The 24,612-nt window shown below is 35.7% G+C and overlaps 1 protein-coding gene across 2 annotated transcripts in view; it reads left to right on the top strand.

The window, feature by feature from the left end:
* Positions 1-22,396, top strand: part of kkv (hyaluronan synthase-like protein kkv) — a 56,166-nt gene extending 33,770 nt beyond the window's left edge. Inside the window, exons 4-13 of one of the 2 annotated variants that reach the window (XM_073991209.1) lie at positions 6,496-6,739; positions 6,801-8,030; positions 8,097-8,367; positions 8,434-10,364; positions 12,361-12,537; positions 18,566-18,766; positions 18,835-19,048; positions 20,570-20,721; positions 20,798-20,896; positions 21,613-22,396. In XM_073991209.1, the coding sequence (XP_073847310.1) occupies positions 6,496-6,739; positions 6,801-8,030; positions 8,097-8,367; positions 8,434-10,364; positions 12,361-12,537; positions 18,566-18,766; positions 18,835-19,048; positions 20,570-20,721; positions 20,798-20,896; positions 21,613-21,762 (4,669 nt within the window). In that variant the 3' untranslated portion in view covers positions 21,763-22,396. Of the gene's footprint in view, positions 1-6,495; positions 6,740-6,800; positions 8,031-8,096; positions 8,368-8,433; positions 10,365-11,862; positions 12,040-12,360; positions 12,538-18,565; positions 18,767-18,834; positions 19,049-20,569; positions 20,722-20,797; positions 20,897-21,612 lie in introns of both variants that reach the window. The other variant, XM_073991199.1, reaches the window with a different exon arrangement.
* The last annotated feature ends 2,216 nt before the right edge of the window (positions 22,397-24,612 follow it).

The following is a 24,612-nucleotide window of genomic DNA, read 5'->3' as shown; positions in this document are numbered from 1 at the left end:
GCGCCTTAAAAAATTAGAATTCTGTAAAAACTATATGCAAAGAAATGCTCATAACTTCTTTAATATTAGTTCAAATATAAAAAAATCTTGTTTTTGTATTTTTTTTGTATTTTTTTATTATTTTTTGTTTTCCAAAATAGAAATAGAAACAAATTGCACATTAAATTAATTTTAATATTTGAAATCAATTTTTAGCAATGATTGTTCCCTTCGATTTACTTAAAATTTGTTTTGTATTAAACCACGATTAATTACTGCAATTTTTAAGTCCTATTTGGTAGTGGGATTCGAATAATTACAATTTTTCCTTTCCTGTGTGAAACATTTGTTATTTTACCAAAAAAAAAATATGTACAAAATTAAATTTTTTAACATTTGTTTTGTTGTATATTTAGGAATTTATCTTAAACATCTTAAAAACGGCTTCATTTTTGAATTTTGAAAATGGATTAGAAATTGTTGCAACAGCCAGACAATCAACTAACTAAATTGATCATCAAATACTAACTACAGCTCAGGAATTATATGAATGGGCTGCCGAATAATCTACCAAATATTAAAGTGAGGATTTGAATTTAAAATATACAATGGCTATAACTATCGCGGGTACAAAAAAACGTTATTCAGTCATACCCACTAAAGCCCCCGGCACATACGGTACGTTGTGCGACGCGTTGCGCGTTGAAAACAACAACCACAAGAAAAATGTGTAAGTGATGCCAAGTTTGTTCTTGAAGTTTTCATGTGGTTGTTGTAACACAACGCTCAACGCGCCGTATGTGCCGAGGCCTTAATGCTGGTACATTAATTGCTGACCAATTCCAAAGATGTTTAATTCCTAAATGAAACAACAAAACAAATTTTACAAAATTTAATTTTTTGATAAAACGACAAATGTTTCACACTGATCGAAAATCGAAGAATACAATATACAGTATGCAAAGTTCATTTCGTACACCCCTTAAAACTGCATAAAATCGTTGTTAATTACATATTTAGTATGCAAATGTGAGTCAATTGATAAGAATTACTATGAAGAGGAAAGATTTAAAAATTTCAAAACAAATTTTTAATTTATTCTGTCATTTAGGTATACATGGCGCCTGTGTGGGTGGCAAAGATCGTATTCGTACACCTATGAGCACTATATATTTTGGGGTTTTAAGGATTTTGAAGCAAAATTTTTGTTCATCTATTCTTCTGGAATGCCTCTGCTATAGAAATATGTAAAAATAACGATAATTTAATTAAAAATTTTGCATGAATAAGAAGTCGGGCCAACATTTGAAATGTTTAAGAAAAAAATTGGTAGATATGATTAATTATGATAATTATTATTATTATGTATATTATGTATATTAAATCGCGAAAATTGCACTCAAGCCCATTGTGCAATAAAAATAACAAAAAATACCAAAACGATTTTTTCTATTTGCACCTGTATTAAAGAAGTTATGAGTATTTCTTTGGCTATAGTTTTTACAGAATTCAACTTTTTCAAGGCGCGATATCTCTGAAACCGTCAGTCAAACAAAATCTGAAAATATACTGAAATGTTTTTCTGAGGAGCAGCATCCACACAGCAAAATATAAAGGAAATCAAAAACCACTTTTTGAAGAAGTGTCTGATTTCACTCGGAAATCCCCATATATACTTTAGGTCTGTCTGGTTACGCTAAAACTTGTAACAATTTGTACCAACTGTTGCTGGAAGTCGTCTGTTAACACAAAAAGCCAGCAAAAGAGAGCGAATCGAGAGAGACATTTTGACAGTTCTTTTACTGAGAGTTTGAAAATTCGTGCTGGAAAAATTTCTTCCAGTTAGCACTTGCAACTTCTTCTTCCTGAAAACAATCAATCAGCTGTTTTTAATTATTCGGTGCTTTAAGCTTCTGAAAATTAAAAACAAATTTATTGTGGAAATAGCAAGCCTAAATGTGATGGTTTTTTTTTGGAGAACAAATTTGCGGTGTGTAAAAATTCCTTTTTTGGGTCATTTTCTTTTTATCTATATATATAAAAATGGTGTAAAAAATGTATAGTAATTCATAAAATGAGAACGGCTAGGCCGATTTCTGTAAAATTTTTTGTCAGTTATTCGTTTTTTCGAGGAGAAGGTCTTTACGGAAGAAAATTTTGGAAAACTCTCTGGAAAAGTCGGAAAATTGGAAAAATCGAAAATTGAGTTTTTGTATGAAATTTTATTCCTTAACAGCGAGACGAAGTTCGCCGGGTCCGCTAGTTTTTAATAAAATACAAAATTTTTGCTACCTTTGGTTCCTTTATTTGCCGACAAATTGTTCTGTTTATGCAAGTCAGCTGATTGCTTGCTGGTTTTTGCTGGGAAGTTGTCCGTTTTCTTTTTACAATTTTCTAGCAAAAGAGAATAAAAACTCCTTACACTCTTAGAAAGTTCTTGCTGGACAATTCTTGCTGGGAAAGTAACCAGACAGACCTTTTATGGGGTCTCTGACGAATATATTGATGAGTTACAAACGGCATAACAAATTTAATTTTAACCTCTATATTATGGTGGAGGGTGTACAAATATGAATTCTCACGATTTTTCTCTATAACGTAGTTTTACTTCGTTCACAGCAGCTACGTTGTTGAGAAGTTCCACTGTACCCAGAGTGAATTTATACTTACGTTATTATCGAGATTCTGATTTATTCATCACTTTTCAAACACTCTAAGTGAAATAATCCAATATAGAGCAGTTTTTTGTTGGTACCCTGAGCAATTATAAACGTTCTCTCAATGGTCTAATAAATGATATTAAAAACCAGATTTGATCATTGTTATGTATGCAGATAAACATGTCAGTCTTTTATTTAATCTATTTATTTCATTGAAAAAATAATTATTAGGTGTGGTCATATATGAGCACTCATGCATTTTTTAACATTTATGTTATCAACGCTTATTCTTGTATTTTCATATTCTTGTCCTAACATTATTTTTCAAATGCCGGATATATTAGAAACAAAGTAATTGTATTGTCGACATTGACATTTGTACCGTAAGATTTAAATGTTGTTTTCAGTTAAGGGTACCACACCCCTTACCTAACGAGTTTTTTATTTGAAATATTTTAAATTCGTAATCTCTACAAGCGTAAATATAACAACAATTTTATAAGAGAAGAAATCAACACACTTTTTTGGTATTACTTACTTAGGTGGCTATACTTGCGTACAGTAAATTTGTCGTATAAGCCGAACTAAGAATAGATTTAAACTTTCCCCGATCTCTAGCAATCATCAAAGATGGGCGAGATAACATGGTCTTCCATGTCACCTTTCTTTCCATCGAAGTCTTAATCTACCACACCGCCTTGTGACTAACGTGCATACACCTTTTTTTTCTTATGACATTACCAAGCCAACGCAATCGTTGTAGCTCAATACGTTTAACTTGTATGTCGATTTGAGAATATATCTGGTATATCGACGCCGATATTTACCGCCAACGGAGATTGGCCAGTAGATCATTCGAATAATTTATTTCTCAAACACACCAAGTACTGTTTTGAAACCATACATTAGAACGTGTAGTATCAGCATTTTGTAGAGTAGCGTCCTTTTGTCATTATTATTCTTCTCCCTATTTCAGTACCCGGGACGTAGTCAGAAATGCATCTCGACACCATTTTGGGGAGTGGGCAATATTTGATGTGTTTTGAATAAAATATACAAAAAATGACTAAAAATTACGATTTAGGGGGAGAGGGGCCTGGCCCCCCATGCCACCCCCTGGCTACGTCGGTGTTCAGAACTAAAGTTGTTTTATTTATCTTATTTAAAGCGGTGCCTACGTAGATGAAATCACTAACTATGTACCTCAAAATTGTAGTTGCGCCGTTGGTTTGGGTTCTAATGGATTACGCCCCGATACTATCAATTTGGTCTTATCGACGTTTACTGTCATGCTCTCTATAGCTGATTTTTCTTCTACTCTTGTAAAGGTATCCATTACTAATTGTTCTGATGGATCTTTGATGATCGTCGGCATAAGCGAGTAGCATGTGACTTTTTCTTGTATATTATGCCATTTCTGTTTACATCCGCATGTCGTATGATCTTTTCCAGCAGAATATTGAAAAGATCACACAAAAGACTATCTTCTTTTCTAAAACTGCGTTTGGTAGTGAACTGCTCGAAAATGTTTTTCCTATTTAAACTGATTTAATGTCATCTTTCAAAATCGTGTGAGCTTTGCTGGGATACCAAACTGAGACATGGCTTTTAATACCATTAAACGTAAAGGACTGTCAAAAACTGCCTTATAGTCGAGAAAAGGATAGAAGGTGTCAATCTGCTTCTCTTGAGTTTTCTTCAAAATTTGCTGTATGGTGAAGATTTAGTCAATTGTATATTTGCCTGATCTACAGCCGAATTGATAGGGTCCTATAGTATCATTGACCTTAGGCTTTACCTGGCCTTTACAAACGTCAGTTTTGGACAGACAATAGCAAAAATACAAACCTTTTTCACCAATACACAATTTTTTAAATACATATTGAAAAATTTAAAAATGTATTGGTGGAAATGGTTTGTATCTTTGGTATTGTCTGCTCAAATCGTTCGCATAATACACTGGACGCGATTTTATAAGCGATGGTGAGCAGACTTGTGCCTCTATAATTGGAAGATAGAATCGAATCTGTATGTCATTTTCCTCCAAGATGGAGCAAACGATCTGATGCATACCCCTTATCAGTGCGTCGCCTCTAATCTTGAACAACTCGGCTGGTAAGGCATCGGCTCAACCTTATTATTTTCAGTCGGTTTATTGATGTTTTTACCTCATCTTGGCCGGGCGGAATACACTCAATACCATCTTCTGAGATTGGATCTTTTGTGTCTTCGTCGTCTTCTCTAATATTAGATACCAACAGTTTGGAAAAATGCTCTTTCCATAACCTGACCAGACGAACAAGAGTCTCTATAGGACGATGTAGAAATTCTGGCTCCTGTACATCTATATTGTTTCACTGTACCGTTTTTTTACTATAGTCCTGCGGAAAAGACGTCTCTCCCCCTTCCTCCCGACACATCTCTCGTGTCTGGTATCCAAGTATGAATTTTGCGACTGCGTGTCACTGTGCTGATTTGCTATCGGAACTAAAAGTGCATTCATTAAGTAATTAGGCCAATTGAGTGGAATATGCTGTGACATTTGTTGCGATTACAGGTTACTGATTTCCAACTTCCGTATTGAGTCCAGAGCTCCGATTTGCTCGATTTTACTCGCGAGGGAGAGTACGAGTTTTACAAGAAGTTACTCTCCATCCTTTTGTTTTATGTCGCAGCGCTCGCGAGTACTCCTTGTTGAAAAATAAGAGTGGGAGTAAAAATGTTCGAAATAGAGTAAGCGTTTACTGTAAGAGTAAAACCGAGTGAAAATATGATTTTTTGTTGTCGATTTGTATGTTCGTGTGTGTGTAGTACAGGTTCAGGCAAAGTGCTCTCCTTTACTCTCCGTGATCATAAAATACATTGAAATTAACGCTCACTGAGAGCAAAGTGCGCATATTGCCTGGCTCTGGAGTAGTAGCTTCCGGTTTTTGTCGCTATGTCGGTACAAATTCTGGAGAACGATCTTCACTGTAATTGTTTTTGTTTCTTTTCACAGGAGTACTGCCACTCGAATTCGAGCGAGTTTCACTATAATTTCGGAACTCTGGTTGTGTTTGTTTTTACTTTATTTGCTAAGTTTAATCGGATACGTACCTTTTCTGTAACATCAAACCCACTCGAAATTTTTATTATTATTTTTTTTTTTTTTTGATCAGGTGGCAGCCAGGTGACCTTACTATCATGTTTTTTATTTGAAATTTTGCCTGTTAGGGCGAAGATCATTTAATATAATATAAAATAATAGTAATAATCGAATAACCCACACAACCACCAAATTATGTGACCGGTTTCGCTGTTAGTTACGCAGTTCATCAGACATATCGGCTGTGGCTTCTCTGGCAGTGCTTCGAAACTCATATTTATACTGAAGTAATATTGGATTTCCGTTGCATGACAAACGGTTTGTAGCGCAGCCTTTGGAAGTTACAATAACTTGCATCTCATGGGCAGTACACGTTCACATGTTTATTTTTAAGCGATCATAAAATATATGTATATTCAGTCAGCTCGTCCTTCTCTTCGGTTGACGCATGGGCGCAAATAAAACTGATGTTGAAATCCGCAAACGAAATCTTGCTTTATATCATGACAGCTATTATACAGTGATTCATCTTAAGGTGTTGTTGTGACGCTTTTCCCAATCCATAATATTGCCCCAAAAAATGACCTGTACAGGACCACGTTTTTATATTTACATACAAAGTTAAGGCGTTATCCGTACTTGTAATATTAGTAGGATTTTCCAAACCCCTTTTACCGAAACACAGCAACAATGATATACCCGTATAGTCACTACAATGGTTCAATAATAACTTTAATATCTTATCTTCTTCTCTTCTCTTTTTAAATACAGCCAAAGAACAATACAGGAAACAAAAGGCTGGGATGTGTTCAGAGATCCTCCAATTAAAATTGAGACAGGTTCAACAGCAAATCAAGAATGTCTGGAGTTAACAGTGAAAATCTTGAAAGTTGTGGCCTACATAATCACCTTCATCGTTGTGTTAGCCGGAGGCGTGGCAGCAAAGGGCTGTGTTCTATTTATGACATCACAAATCAATAAAAATAAGAGAGTAGAATATTGTAATAAAGATCTGGTAAGTAAGATCGGTATAAGTAATAGTAACACCCTAAATTACCTCCAATCTTCTCCCGCAGGGTCGTGATAAAACCTTTGTCGTCAAATTGCCAGAAGAGGAGCGTATTGCATGGATATGGGCCTTGATTATTGCATTCTCTGTACCGGAACTTGGTGCTCTAATACGTTCGACACGTATCTGCTTCTTCAAGACGTTTAAAGTACCACAAAAATCCCATTTCCTATTCATGTTCATTATGGAGAGTTTGAATACATTTGGAACAGCATTGCTGATGTTTGTTGTACTGCCACAATTGGACGCCATTCAGGGAGCTATGTTGACGAATTGTTTGTGTGTGGTACCCGGCATTTTGGGCCTTATGTCCCGCACATCTAAGGAAGGAAAACGTTTTGCCAAAATGCTTGTCGATCTGGTGGCATTGGCAGCACAGGTTACGGGCTTTGTAATTTGGCCTTTGCTGGAAAATCGTAAAGAATTGTGGATTATACCCGTGGCATGTCTTATGATTTCATGTGGTTGGTGGGAAAATTATGTCGATCCACAATCATCGTTTGGCATTGTGCGAGCAATGGGCCGTGTCAAAGAGGACCTCAGATATACACGTTACTTCAGTCACATGTTCTTGTCAATTTGGAAGATTTCTCTATTCATATGTTCGGTGTTGTTTATCTATTGGCTACAGGGAGATGAACCGGGCAACATATTTAGCATGTACGGCGATGCCTTTGGTCCCCACAAAATATCTGTGGATGAATTGGCCACCTCACTCACAAACTCACTGCCGGATACAATTGATGCTGCCAATATTGACAGCATTGACATAGATGCTTCGCACAACACCGTAATTTATGTTTTGCTCATTCAAATATTCGGAGCCTACCTTTGCTACATCTTTGGCAAATTCGCTTGTAAAATTCTCATTCAGGGCTTCAGTTATGCCTTCCCTGTGAGTTTGACTATTCCCATTTCGGTGTCGTTGTTGATTGCGGCCTGTGGCATTCGTATTGATGATCCCTGCTTCTTCCATGATACCATACCGGATTATTTGTTCTTTACGAGCCCATCGAACTTTAGATTTAATGACTTTGTGACACAACAAATGGCCTGGGCCTGGATCCTGTGGCTGCTCAGTCAGACATGGATTAGTTTACATATTTGGACACCGAAATGTGAACGTCTGGCCACAACAGAAAAATTGTTCGTAAAACCCATGTATTGCTCTCTGCTTATTGATCAGTCTATGGCATTAAATCGGCGAAGAGATGATCAAGCTGATGTCAAGACAGAGGTAAGTTTAGATTTTCAAAAATTTATACTATGTTGCTTGATGGCTTCTCTTCAAATTCCATTGCAGGATCTTTCGGAAATCGACAAGGAAAAAGGTGATGAATATTATGAAACGATTTCGGTCCACACTGATGGTTCTGCCATACAAACCAAATCCACTGTTAAATCATCGGATCATATTACCCGCATCTATGCTTGCGCTACCATGTGGCACGAAACTAAAGATGAGATGATGGAGTTCTTAAAGAGTGTTATGCGTCTGGATGAAGATCAATGTGCCCGTCGTGTGGCTCAGAAATATTTGAGAATTGTTGATCCTGATTACTATGAATTTGAAAGTAAGTCCTAAAAAAATACCCAGTTTTCCCTTGCCAATGCAAAATGTTTCTACTTCATCTTTCCAGCCCACACATTCTTCGATGACGCCTTTGAAATCTCCGATCACAGTGATGATGATATTCAGGTAAATCGTTTCGTAAAATTGCTTGTTGCCACCATGGATGATGCTGCCTCGGAAATTCATCAAACTACGATTCGTTTACGCCCACCCAAAAAATATCCCACACCTTATGGTGGCCGTTTGGTCTGGACCCTGCCTGGCAAAACTAAATTCATTGCCCACTTGAAGGACAAAGATCGTATTCGTCATCGTAAGCGTTGGTCTCAAGTCATGTACATGTACTATTTGTTGGGTCACCGTCTTATGGAGTTGCCAATTTCTGCCGATCGCAAAGACACCATTGCCCTGAATACCTATCTCTTGACACTCGATGGTGACATTGATTTCAAACCAAATGCCGTAACACTGCTGGTCGATTTAATGAAAAAGAACAAGAATCTGGGTGCTGCCTGTGGTCGTATTCATCCTGTCGGCTCCGGTCCAATGGTGTGGTATCAATTGTTCGAATACGCTATTGGTCATTGGCTGCAAAAGGCCACCGAACACATGATCGGTTGTGTACTTTGTAGTCCGGGATGTTTCTCGCTTTTCCGTGGTAAGGCTTTGATGGACGACAACGTCATGAAGAAATACACCACCCAATCCGATGAGGCTCGCCATTATGTCCAATACGATCAGGGTGAAGATCGTTGGTTGTGTACACTGCTGCTGCAGAGAGGCTATCGTGTCGAATATTCAGCTGCCTCCGATGCCTACACTCATTGCCCCGAAGGTTTCAATGAGTTCTATAATCAACGTCGTCGTTGGGTACCCTCCACCATTGCCAACATTATGGATCTGCTGGGCGATGCCAAGCGAACGATTAAGATCAATGACAATATTTCGCTGCTGTACATCTTCTACCAAATGATGTTGATGGGTGGTACTATTTTGGGCCCTGGTACGATTTTCCTTATGTTGGTGGGTGCTTTTGTGGCTGCCTTCCGTATTGACAATTGGACCTCCTTCCACTACAATATTGTGCCGATCTTGGGATTCATGTTTGTCTGTTTCACGTGTAAAGCCAATATACAGCTGTTCGTGGCGCAAGTGCTGTCAACGGCGTATGCCCTGATTATGATGGCTGTCATTGTTGGTACGGCATTACAGTTGGGTGAGGACGGTATCGGTTCACCATCGGCTATTTTCTTGATTGCCATGACGGGGTCATTCTTCATAGCGGCGTGTCTTCATCCGCAGGAGTTTTGGTGTATATCGTGTGGTCTCATATATCTGCTGTCCATTCCCTCTATGTACTTGCTCTTGATTTTGTACTCCATTATCAATTTGAATGTCGTCTCCTGGGGTACTCGTGAAGTTGTTGCCAAAAAGACCAAAAAAGAAATGGAAGCGGAAAAGAAGGCAGCCGAAGAAGCTGCCAAAAAGGCAAAACAAAAGAGTATGTTGGCCTTTTTACAAGGCGGTATGGGCAATAATGCGGACGAAGAAGGTTCAGTGGAATTCTCATTGGCCGGTTTGTTCCGTTGTATGTTCTGTACGCACGGCAAGACATCGGATGAAAAGCAACAGCTAACAGCCATTGCCGATTCTTTGGATACAATTAAGAATCGTATCGATAGCATAGAACAAACTATTAATCCACACGAAACCACTTCCACTCGTCATCATCGCCGTCGCACCACATCGGGTAGTTCCAAGGATCATCATCTGTTGTCATCGGTAGCTGAAAAATCTGGCGATGAATCTGAGACCAGTGATTCGGACTCATCGGCCGAACCAAAGCAGGAAAGAGATTTCCTCACAAATCCCTATTGGATTGAAGATCCCGATTTGCGTAAGGGTGAAGTGGACTATTTGTCAAGTGCTGAAATTCAATTCTGGAAAGATTTAATTGATAAATATCTCTTCCCCATCGATAATGATCCCGTGGAACAGGTAATGTCAGATGTTGCTAGAGAAGCTTGTGGATTCTTGCAAAAATTAGAACAGAAAAACTATGACACATGTACACCGTGATTATTTAATACCCTTTTTGTTTCAGCTTAAGTTGCATGCTCGAAATCTCTATTTCTAGAGCAGATAACTCCAGATGAGATGAGATTATATTGGTTTGTACAAGAATGGACTTGGGGATATTGCAAATAATTGATTTTAGTTCCAAAAAAATTTTTTCGAAAATTGGACTCAGTTGAAGGGGAAAATTATTTGCATGTTATTTACGACCTTTCCAGTTAAATTCCTACGTTTTTTGTTAATACATAATTGAGGCTTGAAAGCAACATAATTACGAGTTCTTTCATACTATCTTCAAACAAACTTCAAATTTCAACTACTTTCTAATCAATTTTTAGAAAATGGCAAGCCTTTAAAAAATATTTTTAAAACTCCACTCCCATAGGCAAGTCTTAAAAATATTTTTAAAAATCCCCGCCCATGGGCAAAACTTTAAAAAATATTTTTAAAAATGCACGCCCATGGGCAAGACTTTAAAAAATATTTTTAAAAACCCACGCCAATATGCTAGCCATAACTTTTTTTAAATCCCCGCCCATAGGCAAGCCTTTAAAAAATATTTTTAAAAATCCTCGCCCATAGGTAAGCCTTTAAAAAATATTTTTAAAAATCCTCGCCCATAGGTAAGCCTTTAAAAAATATTTTTAAAAATCCACTCCCATAGGCAAAATATTTTTAAAAATCAACGCCCATAGTCAAAATGTTTTTAAAAATCCACGCCCATACGCAAGCATTTAAAAAATATTTTAAAAATTCACGCCAGTAGCCAAGCCTTTAAAAATATTTCAGATATGACATACAAAATGCGTTGTTGTCGTCAAAACCTTTAGACTCGATCTCTGAATTCGAACTCTATAATCTGTGCCATGTGGATGAGCCTATATTATTTCGTCATTCGGACTGTCGAACTTTATACAATTTTTGATTGATTCAAATTTGTATACCTTTTGCTCTGTTCCAGAACCCGCAAGAAGGTACTACTTTTTACTACGATAACATTTTTTCATTTATGTTATCGAAAGAAGTAGTAAAATTTAGTAGATTCTTGCAGTACTGGAACAGATCATTTATTTTAATCGTTTTATTACAGCTCTGTTCCTTTACGTGTAAGAATCTTCATTTTTACCACTTTTTACTTGAAAAGTCTTCCCTAACTTGATGTAAGCATAAACTTGATATGAGAGTAGTTCACGACTGTTACTACTTTTGCCACTTTTACCATTTCTAAAATTAAAAGGACAGAGCATATGTGTAACTGACTTACCCGGACGAAGCCCCTTATAATCTAATCTCTCTTAAGAAGTCCATTCTTGTAATATAACCTATATACGAAGCAAACAAACATACCGAGGATATTTAATCTAATTTATTTTTCATAACCTTAATAATAACCTTTTTGATAAAAATTATAAATTTTTAGGCAAGAATTGCAAAAGATCTTAAAGAATTGCGCGACTCATCGGTATTTGCATTCTTCATGGTGAATGCCCTGTTCGTACTCATTGTCTTCTTGTTACAATTGAACAAGGATAATATCCACGTCAAGTGGCCGTTCGGTGTACGCACAAACATTACATATGACGAATCCACACAAGAGGTAATTTTTAAAGGGATTTCCGGAGGAATAAAAAGTTGATAATTATGGCAACCGGATTATTCTAAAGGAAATCCCTCCGGTACAACATTACTAACCCATTTTGTTTTCTTCTTTTTTCTATTTTCTTTTTTATTTGTATTACGACAATTTGTAACTTGTTGGGCTTTTGAAAAACCAAAAAAACTTGAATGTTAAATGAAAAAATTCAATTATTTTGAAACCAAACCGCAACAAAAAATTCTTTGTGATGTGCCGGCAACGTACTACATACATACGTCTTGGGCAAACAAACTTTTGAATGAATATGCTAAAAACATGCAGGCTCGTATCGCTGCAGATCTGATTGAGTTGAGGAATAAGTCGGTGTTTGCATTCTTCATGGCCAATGCCTTGTTTGTGTTGATCGTTTTCTTGTTGCAATTGAACAAGGATAAGCTTCACATTGTGTGGCCATTGGGCGTCAAGACGAACATAACGTACATTGAAGAGACATCTGAGGTTTTTATCAAACGAATATTATTCTCAAAAAACAACAGCAAATAATATTTAACCACCCAACCAATACCCTCAATTTGTTTGTTCAATGTGTTACTATCATTCTATATCTGTCTCTATGTGTATATTTTTTAATGTACTATGTGTGTGTGTTTTTTCCTAACAAACCCCGTTTGTCTTCCCCAACACCCAAATGAGCCTAACTTTTCTAAGTCACTCTTCTAGACCTAGCTAACTAGCACCCTTTCTTCCTGTCCCTCCCTTTTCTTTTTTGCCAGTTAATTAACTTACCCCTTTGAACCTAACCCTGTCTCACTCACCCTTTCTTAATTTATTGTAAATGATGTTTGAGATTGATTTATTTGCGAATGTCCTTTGGAAAAAAAAAAAACAATGATTGCGTTTTTTGGTAGTGATAAATGTTTGTGATATTTGTTATTTCTTTTAAATTTGAAATTTGGACATTTGTATCCATTTGAAATTCGAAATTTTAAAAAGAATAAAGCTGAAAACTCATCCAACGTTTGTGTAAAGATTTTTGTAATTTCTGGTAGAACAATAAAGAAAAATTTAAGCTTGGCTTAAACGTTGGATGTGTTTTCAGCTTAAGACGATTGATTGATTGATCAAACTTCAAAGTTTAGATTTATGCAATGCACTCAATTTTAAATGTGAATTCCATAGCGTAAACGTCAAATAAATCCTCTTCATAAACCTATTGGATTTTATTTGACATATACACTATGGAATTGACATTTGAAATCTAACTGATAAATTCAACTGGATACTACTTCTGTTTTTATACTAGTGACAAATTCATTTATCATACCAAATATCTATTCCATTTTCTAAAAAAAAAGTTTGTTAAAGCTTTTCCAACACTAACATTATTTTTTTATGATTAATCATAATTGTTTGTTTTTTTTACACTTTGGATAATGGACATTGTTATTTTCTTCAAATTGGAATGAGTTTTTTTTCTCAACTATTTTAGAGGGACTATCAGTTTTGACGGAGTGAATCTCTATGTAGTAATGCTGCAATAATTTGGTTCTAGTTTCTGGTATTAGTGATTGAATTATGTTTTATGCATGCGTTGAACAAATAAAACAAGGGGAACATTTTTATATGGAATATATAATGTTAAATAAATCAAAATAGAGATGTTAATCATTATAGCAAGAGCTAGTAGACGCGTACGTTTAGTTAGTTCTCAAGGTTCTGGGAAAAGCATAGTTCAAGGTCTATTTAAGATGGTTACGTAAAGAATACAATAACAAGATTGTTTCCCTGATTCTGTTAATAAGGTGAATCAAAACCTACAACGGCAAGACTATTTGAATTGAAAGTCCTTCAAGCTGTGTTACGTGCCACCTGCAGTTCCGCTACGGTGTGGTGCCAGTTAGCTCAGGGGCATCTTCAGGGCGGTCCCAACCCATACACCAGTAGCCCTATAGTTCCCCCAGGGCTACAGGTGTATGGGTTGGGACCGCACTGAGTATGACGCCCTGAGCTATTCGGAACCGCACCGTTGCGCCACAGTAGGTGGCACGTAACAGCTGTCAAAATTGTTGTTTATGTTTTCATACGATTCATTCAACGTAAAAATAAGAACATCAAATAATGTAAATATCTAATTAAGATAAAAGGTATTAACAGAATGAATTAAAAAAAAAAAAAACAAATCAAAAAGGGCTATTGTCGGACGGGGCCGACAATGTTAAACCCTACACCACTTCCCCTGGCCACTAATTTTCCTCGGAATTTATTTATATGATTGCCAAGTCTCCCTTTTTCCTTCGGGTATGTTTTGGGAATATATGTATGTATGATACCAAATGCATTTACGAATAGCTTTTGGGACTTCATCCGATTCGATCAATGAAATCGATCAATATTTCGAGGTATTACATTACTTCTAATCAAAGGTAGTATAAAAACTTCAAAACCCCGTACAGCATCGTAATTTGCATCAATTTAGAAAAAAAGGGAATTCCCCTATCATGATTTTAATACTTTTCAATCATGGTTGAGAAATTTTGTAGCATGGAAGATAAACGTAGTTCTTTATAAACAAACCAATACTATGTTTACATTTACGAAATCCACTCGATTTCATCTGTCAATTCCTTTGTGTATACGTCAAATGAAAACTCATCTGAAGTCGATTGGATTTCATTTCACGTTTGAGCAATGGAATTGACAGTTGAAATCGAGTGGATTTCGTAAATGTAAACATAGCACAAAACTATAAAGGAAAACACACTTATATGTCACGGTGCGCCTAAACAATTTTAAATGGAAGGTGCTTATACCCCGGTTACACTATAACGGATTTGGGTTTCAAATGTCAATTCCATAGCGCAAACGTCAAATAAATCCTCATGAAGTGGGTTAACCCGGCAAAAAACTCTAGTGTAACCGCACTATTACATAGCTGAGAAAAATAAAAAAATCTTCGGAGCGCTTTTTAAATTAATCGCGATCAAAGTTCGCATTTTTATGGGTTTTTTAGGTTTTCACGATTTTGCTTGTAAACCGCAGGTCCTTTTGGGATTAGAGCAAATGTTGTAGCTGTGAAAATTCTCTACAAGATTGGCCTTTATGACTTTTTTCTAGGTTTTGCCATTTTTGAGATATAGAAGTTGAAATTGGGACAATGAACTAACTGTAAAGCATCCATACAAAACAATGTCATGCACGGTGCGCCTTAACTAACTTTAAACCGCGACAGAGGTCACATTTTTAGAGTTTTTTAAGTTTTCAGGAAATGTTGTAACAGTGAAAATTCTCTACAACATTTCATTCGTCACATTTCGATAGGGGTTGCGATTTCCATGCAAAATCCTGAAAACCTAAAAACCCCTAAAAATGTGAACTTTGACAGTAATTTATTTAAAAATCCCTCCAGCGATATTTTCTTGTTTTTGGATTTTCTCATCTATGAACATTACTGTTTCAGAAAAAATCTGCAAAAACTTTACAGGTGTAAGCGGTTTTCATTTGAATTTAGTTAAGGCGCACCGCACATGACATTGTTTTATAAGGAGGCTATACAGTCAGTGCATTGTCCCAATTTGTGAGCTTTAATAGCGAAAAAAATGTTAGCTTTGATCGCGATTAATTTAAAAAGGGCTCCGCCGTTTTTTTATTGTGGTTTCAGAATCCGCAAAAACTTCCGAGGTGTAAGCAACTTCCATTTAAAGTTGGTTCAGGCGCACCGTGATGTTTGACAGTAGTTCATTTATCTAACTGCTACATTGATATAATGTGCATTAAGTGGGAGGTTAAGAATGGATTTTCAAGTTAAGTTTTAGTAAGTTGTCCGAATAAGCCCCCAAAATTTAAATTACTGATTAAAAATTAAATTTGGATATCTTTCCCACAAAAGTTAAGCGCTCGGCACATACGGTGCGTTGAGCGTTGCGTTACAACAACCACATGAAAAAAGTGTAAGTGAAGCCAAGTTTTTTGAAAAACAACAACATGGCTGACGTATTAAACATAATTTAACTGTTTTGGGACAACGCGTGTCCCAACGTGTCACTAAACGGACCGTATGTGCCGAGGGCTTTATGGTCAAGTTTACTCGCTAAATACTATCCGATAATTATCAACAATTATTGGCACTATCCTTGACGAAAACTATAAAGACCTCGGCAAATACGGTCCGTTGAGCATCGCGTTATAAGAACCTCATGAAAACTTCGGGAACAAACTTGACATCACTTACACTTTTTTCATGTGGTTGTTATTAACGCGTGACATGACTCAAGCGCTCGGCACATACGGTGCGTTGAGCGTCGCGGTACGACAACCACATGGAAAAAGTACAAGTGATGCCAAGTTTTTTGAAAAACAACAATGTGGCTGACGCATTAAAGTTAAACATAATTTAACTTTTTTGGGACAACGGGTGTCCCAACGTGTCACTAAACGGACCGTTTGTGCCGAGGGTTTAACAACGGGCCGTATGTGCCGGGGCCATTACCTCGTGTAAACATTTGTCAGTATTGAACTATAACTGCGACATCTAGCCTGATTAAGATTACACTACCCACAATTAAAACTGAGGGATCCATGTATATACTAGGCTGTAACTCTGTTATCTGACCACGTACATCAACATAATTAGGATCAATGGAAAGGTCAAGCATTCCTCTTCTAAATATAACTTACATGGGTTAAACATAGTTTCCAGATATAAACATATAGTCATTTCACTAAAAACTTTACCAATTTTCACAGAAAAGTTCTGGTTCATTTAACCCGCTAAATATTATCTGATCATCACGTTAAATTGCAATCTACTTCTCTGTCGTAAACTCAAAGCTTACATAAAATTTCGCGCCGATCAGACTTGGGTGGAACCAACTGGTCATATTGTTTCACCTTATTTATTGCATCATGATTGTTTCAATTGAAATTCCTTCTAGCTGTGAACATTCTTAGGTCTGTACAATAACTTCACATGTAAAAAGTACTTGCAAGTTCTCAGTAACTTCTCTCAACTAATTTTGCTCTCTAGAAGCTAAAAATTTGCAGAACATTATCAAACAAAAATTTGACGAGTATTACCGAGTGGAACTCGATCTAAGGACGCATAATTTCATTAAATTTATTTCATCGTGTGGAAGGGGGGCTAAAAAGCCAGCGTCGTGGTTTTAATCTAATGTAGTCCATGATGCTATAACTAAGGTGAACCACAACAACAAGACTATTTTGATTAAAAGTTCTTCAAGCTTTCAAAATGTTTGTTTACATGAAGTTGACAAATTGGGTCTAATAGCGATGAATTTGACGAATTGGGTGAAAACAGCACCTATTTTTCAAACAGTACACATACATACATAGATTGTGCATATTCTTTTGAAGTTTTAGGAACACTCGAATTAACCTTTCTAATTAAGCTGTCTGTTTATTTTTGTTGCAAATTGTTGTACTGCACCTCATTAAGAATTCCCAAAAACAAAAACGTTCTCAATTTTTTTACATTGTAACAAAATTTTGGAAATGTTTTTGAAGAACAAATGTGTTAAACATTTAACGACCGCAATGCCTTTGTCACAGCTTCCTTGGATATAAACCGGATGCTGTTCAAATGCAAGGAACAGAGTGCATCAAAATAGGCAGTAAAATCAAGATTCCACATGTTTTAAAACAACTAATTCAAAAGGATTTGCAAACCATGTACTATAAAATGCTATACATTGTATTTTTAATGCAAAGATTCATTTGCTCGAACCCCTAGAACTTTGAAACAATTCTTTAGGTCTACTTTCTCATCACAACAATGAAAAAAAAGAAGAAAACTCTATTTTAATATGTATGTTTTTGAATAAATTTTATGTATGTGTATGTAAGTGTGTATATTTGTTATATGACAGTGTGATGGTCAACAATGTGAATGGTCATCTGTGGATAAACGCAAACAATAATCATTCTCATCTAATTTCCTAATATCCAATCAATCAGTCAACAGCCTTTCAATCAAACTTATTTGCTATATAACTTTTGTTCTATCCACCACCACCAAGGCTTCCCAGGATCCCGAGCATATAACGCTCTCTCACATTCCTAATCCGTTCTCATTCACCTAAATACAAAAAATAAAACCAATGTTAAATATGTACTTCTCTGGTGGCTTGACAATCCAACAGACAGACAGACATAAAAACAAAATGTGGGCAATGAGCCAATGGTTCGTCGGTTTGGTGTTTCTAATCTGTGTCGGCACTAAAAAAATAAATAAAACAAGAAACATACATTCAGTTCTCACCTACACGTGGCACATAAATGTTTTACTTGTTACATTCTTACCAACAACAACAACAATAAAACTTATATCCGTTTTCATGTTTCATAAAGCATTCAATCAAATAAAACAAAATAAATCCCCCCCAAAAAAAACTACTCTCTGATCGAAAAATTGTAACTAACACCTAACATAATTACTACTACCTATCGCATGACAATCCAATATTAATATTTTCCATTATTTATATTTTATTTCTAATCCTCTAATGATTAGGTCCACATATCGAAGGAATATTTACAACTGGAACCGATTGGTTTAGTCTTTGTGTTCTTCTTCGCCTTGATTTTGGTAATACAGTTTACGGCTATGTTGTTCCATCGTTTTGGTACTTTGGCCCACATTTTATCCTCGACGGAATTGAACTTCTTCAAGAAGAAACCAGAGGAATTGTCACAAGATGCACTGATAGATAAGGTAAGTACAGTGGCTCTTAATTGTTGTTTAATATCTAAGTTAAAATATTTATGTGTTATCCCTAAAAGCATGCTGTGGAAATTGTGAAGAATCTACAACGACTGCAAGGCATCGATGAAGATTACGACAATGATTCTGGTAGCGGACCCGATCGTATTGCTCGTCGAAAAACTATACAAAATCTGGAGAAGGCAAGACAGCCCAGACGTCAAATTGGTACTCTGGATGTGGCATTTAAGAAGCGTTTCATGAAATTAACAGCCGATGCAGAAAATAATCCATGTATGTATTTAGATAGGATAATTTAAACTTATTTACACTGGTACCTAAAGCAAGTGTTTTGTGTTAATACGCCATTTATTTGCGAGATATTTATTTAAACATGTTGAGTGTGAACGTACGTTATGCAGGTATAAAAACCCTATAACACGTTTAGATTTACGAAATCCACTGGATTTCAAATGTCAATTCAATAGTGTATGCGTCAAATAAAAGACACTAGAATTATGGCGAGCATTTATGGCAACGGAATTAACATTCAAAAGTGTTCTCCTTAGACACGGTGGTACCAAAGTTTTTTGGCAATTTACACACACGATTCGAATGCAAAGAAAGACCATACAAACAAGAGCATATGTCACATTCATAACTTGTCAATTGTTTGAATACATTCACATTTTGGCTTGGTAGAGATGTTAAATCTAGTGAACTAGTTAATTCATAAAAACAAAGCGGTGAAATAACTCATACGCAATTCATTCATATAAACGACCGGTGTCCATTGAACTGTATAGTTAACTAGATCGTTCAAACGAACTAGATTTTAGCAGCTCTACTTCTTGGTCATCCATGATTTAAATGTACATTACATGTAAATGCGGCTTAAAGGAAATACTTTTAAACACTTGTCATACTAGGTCTGTACGATAACTTCGCAAGTGAAAGTGCTTGCAAGTACTCAGCAAGTTCTCAGTAACCTCTCTCCACTAATTTTACTCTGTCGAAGCTAAAAATTTGCAGATTGTTATCGAACAGCAAATTGCCAGAACTTGCAAGAAGTCAGCTGATTTGATAAATAAGAAGAAGAAGTTGGCGGAAAAGATTAAATAAAATAAATAATAAAATAAAAAAAAAACGTCACCACAAACTACAAAATAAGTTATTTTACTTATATTATCGTTTTCCAACATTTATTTAATATTTTTCCCTTTTTTATTTCTATTTATTTTAATAACCAAACGTTTGTTTACATATGTTTTTGCCAAGAAGCCCGCCACAAAGCATTCGAATTTAAGTCAGCTGATCGAACTTGTAAATTCTTACAAGAAAAATTTTCCTTGCAAAAACTTGTAAACAAAACTCTCCAAAATTCTCTCACAATTGTCTCCAAATTCGCTCTCTTTTACTTTAGAAGTTTGTTATCGAACAGCATTTTGTAAAAGTTTGTGCACATTTGTACAAACTTTTGGGTTATCGTACAGACCTACTGTTCTTAAACTTTGCTTATAGTTCGATTACATATAACAGGATATAATAGACCCACTTATTTTCAAATGTCAATTCCATTGCGTATACGTCAAATAAGTCCTCAAAGAAAAGGTTAACCCGGCAGAAATCTATAATATAAACAGGCTATTAGTCTCGGTAAGCTTATCCATCTAGATTTATATGTTGTAAAGTGTGTTTTAATAGATCTGTCGTAAAAACAAGATTAATCCATGGCAAGATAATAGACGCTAGTGTAGATGTTGTTTTATCCTTGCAACAATATCTAAATTTCTAACCTTTTCCCCCTTTTTATAGCAACGCCTATATTGACGAGGCGACTGACTATGCGTGCCGAAACCATAAGAGCATTGGAAGTTCGCAAAAATTCAGTTATGGCAGAAAGAAGAAAATCAGCTATGCAAACATTGGGCGCCAAAAATGAATATGGCATTACCACGGCTGCAACGGTTAGTATAAATACCTAGGAACTGCTACAAAAAATCGAAATTATATGCTTATTTATAATGTTTATATCACTTTCAGCTTAATAATAATGGTGGCGTACCAACACGTAGCGGGCGAGTTTCTAATGCAGGCATTAGTATTAAAGATGTCTTTAATGTGAATGGTGGACCAGGAGAGGTAAGTTATCCTTTTTCTGCAACTCGTGTACATTTATATAGAAATTTCCAGGGTACTACGGAAATTGAAATCGGGAAATTAAAAATCGTAAACATAACAATCTCTTAGAGAACGTAGTTCTTGGTAGTTCAGTAGATCCAGACAAAATATCTAGATTACAAGTTTCTGTTTAATCTCTCTTATCTTCGTATCGCCTTTTAATTCCTAATGCTGCAAATATAAAAAAATCTTGAATAGGTATTCACTTAACTTTTTAAGTTCTTCACTTATGTATCTCGATTGAAGGTATACAATGTGATATGCCTTAGCCTAGCAAATTATTTTTAATAATGAATGTAGCGCTCGTGGACCAAGAAGATGACCATAAAAAGACGTTCAGTATAGTTATAGTAAATGTTTTTAGATGAAGCCAATAACCAATTGCCTTTGTAAGGGGCGAAACCTGGCTTATCCCAGATCAAAGTGTGCAAAAACTTAAACTGAAAACACAACCAACGTTTCAGTAAAATTGGGTGTCATTTCTGATTAAAGAATTAAGAAAAATACGATGTATGCTGCCCTTGCTCTTTTATTGTTTTATCAGAATGGCTCCCAATTTTACTGAAACATTGGATGTAGCTTTATAATAATTATCAAAAGATCGAAAAACCATGTTTTTTGTAATTTTTAATTGATTTAATTTAATTAATTGATTTTTTCTCTTTGTATATTTTCAGCAAATCTATGGTTCCAATGGTGGTGGCACCATAAACCAGGGATACGAACATGTAACCGAAGAAGACGAAGTCAATTCACTGAGATTAACAACCAGAAATCCACCACAAGTTACATGGGGTACTAACAGCAATAATACGGGACGTCTGTAAATGCATTTTTTGTTTGTGTTTTATGACGAAACTATTATCTCTCATATAATTTATATTAATAATTTAGTTGTTTTTTAATTACAAATTGCCTATGTTATTTGATAAAGTATTTTTAAGTTTTACGTCACAAATCGCTGCTCCACACGAAATGATTGTCTTCCAATTTTACAACAGATTTCTCCATTTCCGTTTATTTTAATTTTAATTCCGACTTCAATCTTGACTTTTACTGCCTTTACTTTTGCTGCCTTGTTTATTTCTTTCATAGTTGTATATAAAAATAAAATAATTAATGCAAATTTTTATAGATTTATATATACATACAAATAAGAATACAACGAATTATTTTTGTGGTTGCTTTTTAACCACTGAAATGTCATATCAGTTAAGCTAAACACACTGCCGTTACCCGAACCGTTTAATTTTTGAAAATGCGATTTGTGGAGACAGACATGTTCCAAGCACAATGGCGCAATCCACTTTGAGTCAATTGCTCTGCTCCTCCACAAATCGTAAACATTTTCATTTGTTTATTTAGAATAGTAGATTAAACATGAAATTGTTGCTGTTGCAATGCAACAATACCAGTGTATGATCCTTAAATAAAATACTCATTTAATGTCAATTACTTCAACTAATGGATAGACAGCGGAATTTTATGCAACCCCTATTTTTGGTCCGATTCATGTCAAATTTTGGGACTGGGCATATTTTTGGCTTCTGATTATATTGCAATCGAAACATATGACATATGCAAAATTATGCAAAATGCATAAATTTTTGCATATGCAAAATTTATGCATTCTACATATCTGCTTATGCAACAAATATTTCAATAATAGGTACAAAAATGCCTATGTGTAAAATTTTTCTGTTTAAAATTCCCTTCAAACAAGTCAATAAAATAGAGAAATGTATAACCACAGCCACAACCTTCAAAATGCCGAATATCGGGAGGTATCGTTCTATGGGGGCTATATGAAGGCCTGAACCTAAGCCGACAAATTTTAGGTGGAAAGTTTTATACCCTTAACGAAGACTTAATACCGAATTTCAGCCATTTTGGAGTGATATTGAGGGCACATCCTTCAAAATACCAGAAATCGGGAGGTACCGTTCTATGGGGGCTATATGAAGACGTGGACCAATACCGATAAATTTCAGTTGGAAAGTTTTATACCCCCAACGAAGACTTAAAACCGAATTTCAGCCATTTCGGGTGGATATTGAGGGCACATCCTTCAAACTACCAGAAATCCTGAGGTACCGTTCTATGGGGGCTATATGAAGACGTGGACCTATACCGAAAAAAATCTGGGAGAAAGTTTAATACTGCAAATGAAGACTAAGTACTAAATTTCAGCCATTTTGGTGTAATATTAAGGCCACAACCTTCAAAATGCCGAAAATCGGGAGGTACCGTTCTATGGGGGGTATATGAAGACGTGGACCTACACCGACAAATTTCAGGTGGAAAGTTTTATACCCACAACGAAGACAAAATGCCAAATTTCAGTCATTGCGGTAGGATATTGAGGCCACAACCTTAAAAATACCGAAAATCGGGAGGTACAATTCTATGGGGGCTATATGAAGACGTGGACCTATACAGATAAATTTCAGGTGGAATGTTTTATACCCCCAACGAAGACTAAATACAAATTTTCAGTCATTTCGGTGGGATATTAAGGCTACAATTTTCAAAATACCGAATATCGGTAGGTACCGTTCTATGGGGGCTATATGAAGACGTGGACCTATACCGAGAAATTTCTGGTGGGAGGTTGTACACCCCCAACGAAACCCAAATACCAAATCTTAGTAATTTCGGTGGGATATTGAGGCCACAACCTTCAAAATACCGAAAATGAGAAGGCCCATACTATGGGGGCTATATGAAGACGTGGACCTATGCCGACAAATTTCAGGTGGAGTGTTTTATACCCCAAAGAAGACTAAATACCAATTTTCAGTCATTTCGGTGGGATATTGAGGCTACAACTATCAAAATACCGAATATCGGTAGGTACCGTTCTATGGGGCCTATATGAAGACGTGGGCATATGCGGACAGATTTCAGTTGTAAAGTTGCATACCCCTAACGAAGACTTAATACCAAATTTCAGCCATTTTGGTAGGATATTTAGACCACAAATCCCTGAATATATTTTTGCATATGGTTTTGCATATGCTCTTTTTATGCAGATATGTACAAATATGTCAAAATATGCACGATATGCAGAATATGCAAAATATGCAAAAATTTCTGGGCCTAATTCGTTTTATTTTGTAATAAAACGAGTTTCTGTCTAATCAGATTTTCTCTACGACCATCCTAACCATATATGCATTTGCATAGGATTCCGCAGTCTACTAATGGAATACCAACATATTATTTAAACAATTGCATATACATTATTTAGCAATAAATTGTACATTTTATTAAATTGCCTGCAAAGGTGTGCATGTGCGTAATCATCATTCATACATTTGTAAATAAATATAAATAAATACTGTTTAGAATATTTGGAAAAAAATTAATTAACAAATACCTGTTTTTTTATTTGCAACGAAACCATTCTTCGAAACTCATCTAACCTTAAATGGAAAGTGCTTACATCAGGGATTCTGAAACTACAATGTTCATAGATGAGAAAAATCTAAAAACAAAAAATCGCAACAGCTATTTTTAAATAAATCGCTATTCAAGTAGACAATTTTGGTTTTTTTTTAGGTTTTCACGATTTTGCTTGGAAACCGCAAGTACTACGAAATGGGACTATGAAAATTCTATACAAGATTGGCCTTTATGATATTATCGTAGGTTTTACCATTTTGAGACTAACATCT

The sequence above is a fragment of the Musca autumnalis genome, unplaced genomic scaffold, assembly GCF_047663935.1.
Source record: "Musca autumnalis isolate F117 unplaced genomic scaffold, ASM4766393v1 scaffold_1, whole genome shotgun sequence".
Classification (NCBI taxonomy): domain Eukaryota; kingdom Metazoa; phylum Arthropoda; class Insecta; order Diptera; family Muscidae; genus Musca; species Musca autumnalis.
This window is presented reverse-complemented; position numbering and strand designations above follow the sequence as displayed.